The 3,306-nt window shown below is 38.4% G+C and overlaps 1 protein-coding gene across 1 annotated transcript; it reads right to left on the minus strand.

The window, feature by feature from the left end:
• Positions 1–1,698: 1,698 nt before the first annotated feature.
• On the minus strand, positions 1,699–2,924 carry LOC122654183 (two-component response regulator ARR5-like). Its single transcript, XM_043848170.1, has 5 exons — positions 2,733–2,924; positions 2,555–2,631; positions 2,386–2,463; positions 2,168–2,238; positions 1,699–2,023 (listed from the first exon to the last, which is right to left on the minus strand). Exons 1-5 carry the CDS (start codon positions 2,893–2,895, stop codon positions 1,699–1,701), a joined length of 714 nt encoding a protein of 237 aa, XP_043704105.1. The 5' UTR covers positions 2,896–2,924.
• Between the last annotated feature and the right edge of the window lie 382 nt (positions 2,925–3,306).

Below are 3,306 nucleotides of genomic sequence, written 5' to 3' on the forward strand. Positions count from 1 at the left end.
TCTCCCACATTTCCCTTCTGGGGAGGTGTGAATGAAGCATTCAAATCAATAGATAGGATTGGTCTGTCGCCCAACAACGATATGGATCGGCTTTGATTGGACAGTTTTACCCTGGTGAAATTCTTTTCTGGGCAGATTTACTCCTGAATCGGAGCATGCCGATACCGATACAGATCATAGATGGGCCTAGTTTCTCTTCACCCATGGTGAAAAGAGAATCTCTTCACTCAATCTAATCTTCTGGCTGAATTGGGAAAGGATATTTTCATATCATACAGTAAGGATGGTTGGAATTGGAAAATGGATTGCTACTAGGGTTTAAAAATCGTGATCGAGAATCAGGCCATGAATCGGTCCGATTTATGGTAGATCCAATTGGTTCTATGCCATTTTGTGGTGAAAATAGAATCAGAAAATCAAGAATCGATCAAATTACAGACTAGAAATCAAACGGTTCGGATTAGACGGCCAATTTGATTCTGAATCAAGCTGTAACAATTAGAGACTATAAAAATTCGGATTGGTGATAGTTGATTCCACTCTAAATTGATGGATTCACCGATCCAATTCCCAATTCTTGAAACCTTGATTGGTACCACAATTGACCGATTCCAATACCTTTCGAATCAAGCCAGAAATTGAATTGATTGACTTGACCATCTCACCCTTTTTTCTCTCTCTCTCTCTCTCTCTTAACAATGCATTTTGAATTTATACTATTTGAATAAGAGAAGGAAAACAAAGCCGTGAGGGTTTCTTACTGTTTTAAAATACAAATTTATTATTTTACTCAATTCAATTTATAAAAGGAATCGACTTTACTAAACTCATCAAGTCTGTCTAGCCTCATCAAGTCTGTCTAGCCTCGGGTAAAAATACCGAGTCTTATTAGAGTCCAATGAATCGTCCAGTCAAAAACCGATTTTCTAATTACATAACTTTCAAGGTTTCTAGTTTTTTTTTTTTTTTAAAGTATCATGAGAAACTGCCACGTGACAGCATATATTGGATGGTATGGATGTCAGCGATTCTAATTCGAATCGATGGACACGCCGAGTCATAGATAGTTATTTTTTATGGAACTCAAAATCCAATCATAGTGTCAAAATATTTGTGTGGTCAAAAAATCAGCACTACCGGCAATCTTTATCCATTTGATATGTTCTTGAAACACTTAAATTAATGTTTACCCGTTGCACTTCAATAAATAAATGAACATTACAGACTGACTGTGATCTTATGAAAATCTGATTATTATTATTTTTAACCAAGAAATCTTTGAATGATACTCTTTGGTCATTTATGCTGGCTGGATCCCACCAAATCCTTGGAACCTGATGCATCATCGATCATGTGGTTGATGTATTTAGAAGAAGAAATCCAGAACGAAGTAAAAGACCCAAGATCTTGATAATTGAAACTTCCATCTCTCTCTCTCCAGTCTCCTCCTCACGCCTACTCGCTTTGAGTCATGTTAGGGGTTCGCGCGATTCAAGTTATAGGTCACCGAAGAAGACTGTTGTATCCCCCTCATTAAGACATGTCAAAATACGTATCATTTATCGTGTCATGTACAACAACAAAAAAGTGTAATCTAAAACCTTTATCACAGAAGGAAGAAGAAATGCACAATTTCTTCTCCAAGTAACCAAAAAATATTTTGGGTTAACTGGATTGATGATCAAGCTCCTCGCAGAATCACAAATCACAAATGGGATTAGTTCTAAGTCGCCTTGAAGGAGAATCCGGCGAAAACGTCGACGGGGTTAGAGATGACATTGTTGAAAAGGACGGTGACGACGACGGTGATGATGTTGGTGATGACGAAGAGGAAAAGGAGAGATCTGTGGTGGTATCTGGCAATTTTCTCTTGTTCTTCTGATGGATCCATTGTCTTGCTTCAGCTTCCCCATCACCATCACCACCACCACCACCTACTCTTGTCAGATGATCTTTCAAACGTTCCACGTCCGACAGCTTTACTGGTTTGACTATATATTCCTCTGCTCCTTCTTCCAAACATCTGTTCAATTAGATTATCAGAGAGCATTAATTTTGAACGTCTCAATTTTCTAATCAACCAAAACCTAAAAATGAAACTCAAAAGTCTTGAGATTTAGGAAGAATCGGAGAAAACGCTAATAATGAATAGGAGCATGAAGGATACCTATCGATTCGCGCCAGGATGTTTTCTGACGACATAATCACCACTGGAATCTGTCTGAAAGTCGAAGATTCCTGCTTGGGAAATATACATAAATCAAATTAGACGCGAATTCAATTCCGCCTCTCTCTGTTTCTCTCTCTTGTTTCTTTCTTTTGGGTTTGGGGAGGGAAGATCTCATAAATCAGAAATGATAGGAGATCATCAAAGCGAAATCGAACCTTGATTTTCTTTAGCAACTCGTATCCGGTCATTCCAGGCATACAATAATCGGTTATGATCATATTCACTTTCAAACCCTAAAAATAAGCGACCAAAATCGTAAGAACACCTATAAATCAATTAAACGAGGGGACTAAAGAAAAATATGCAGAGTTAAACGTCTCTTACATCGAATCCAACAGAGCTCTTCTCCCCGTCCAATCCAAGAAATTGCAGAGCTCTTCTCCCACTATCGACTGCTGTCACTGAAAAAAATCCCACCATATCGGTTCAGATGAAGATATTGAAGAAAAGAAAAAGAGATAAGAAGGAATCAATTAATATGATAAAACAATTAGGAACATACCTTTACAAGAAGAGATCTTGAGCAACCGTTCGACAACCTTTCGATCGACAAGGCTATCGTCAACAGCGAGAACATGTAGTTCTTGAGAATCCGGTGTCAAATGATCGAAGAATTCATTCTTCTCCTGTACAGAAACTTGTGGAAGCACGTCATTACTCGCCATTACAGCTAAATTCTGAATCCAGTCGAAGGAATTGTGCAGAGGAAGAACACAGTGAATGAAGATGAGAACGATTGAACGAAGGAAGCTATTATTCTTGGCCGCCTTTATATGCACTGTTTTTCTGTATATCTGTCTCCTTGGTTTTATACACATTTAATAATGTTGTTAGATCATTATATCTGTCCTCCTCTATCTCGTGGTGGTCTCTTCTTTACTTTTTGTCTTTCTCTTTCTCTCTCTCTCATCATATATCCATCACATATCTTTCTCAGAAATCTGAAAATCTACTTTTTTAAGCAACGCGAGATTCTGAAATCCGCTTTCGTGCGATCTGCAAATCTACCCGAATTCTCTCTCTATTGTCCTCTCCGTAAGTGGATAAGTGCGCATCACTAGTCACCCCATCGGCCC

The sequence above is a fragment of the Telopea speciosissima genome, chromosome 3, assembly GCF_018873765.1.
Source record: "Telopea speciosissima isolate NSW1024214 ecotype Mountain lineage chromosome 3, Tspe_v1, whole genome shotgun sequence".
Taxonomy (NCBI): Eukaryota; Viridiplantae; Streptophyta; class Magnoliopsida; order Proteales; family Proteaceae; genus Telopea; species Telopea speciosissima.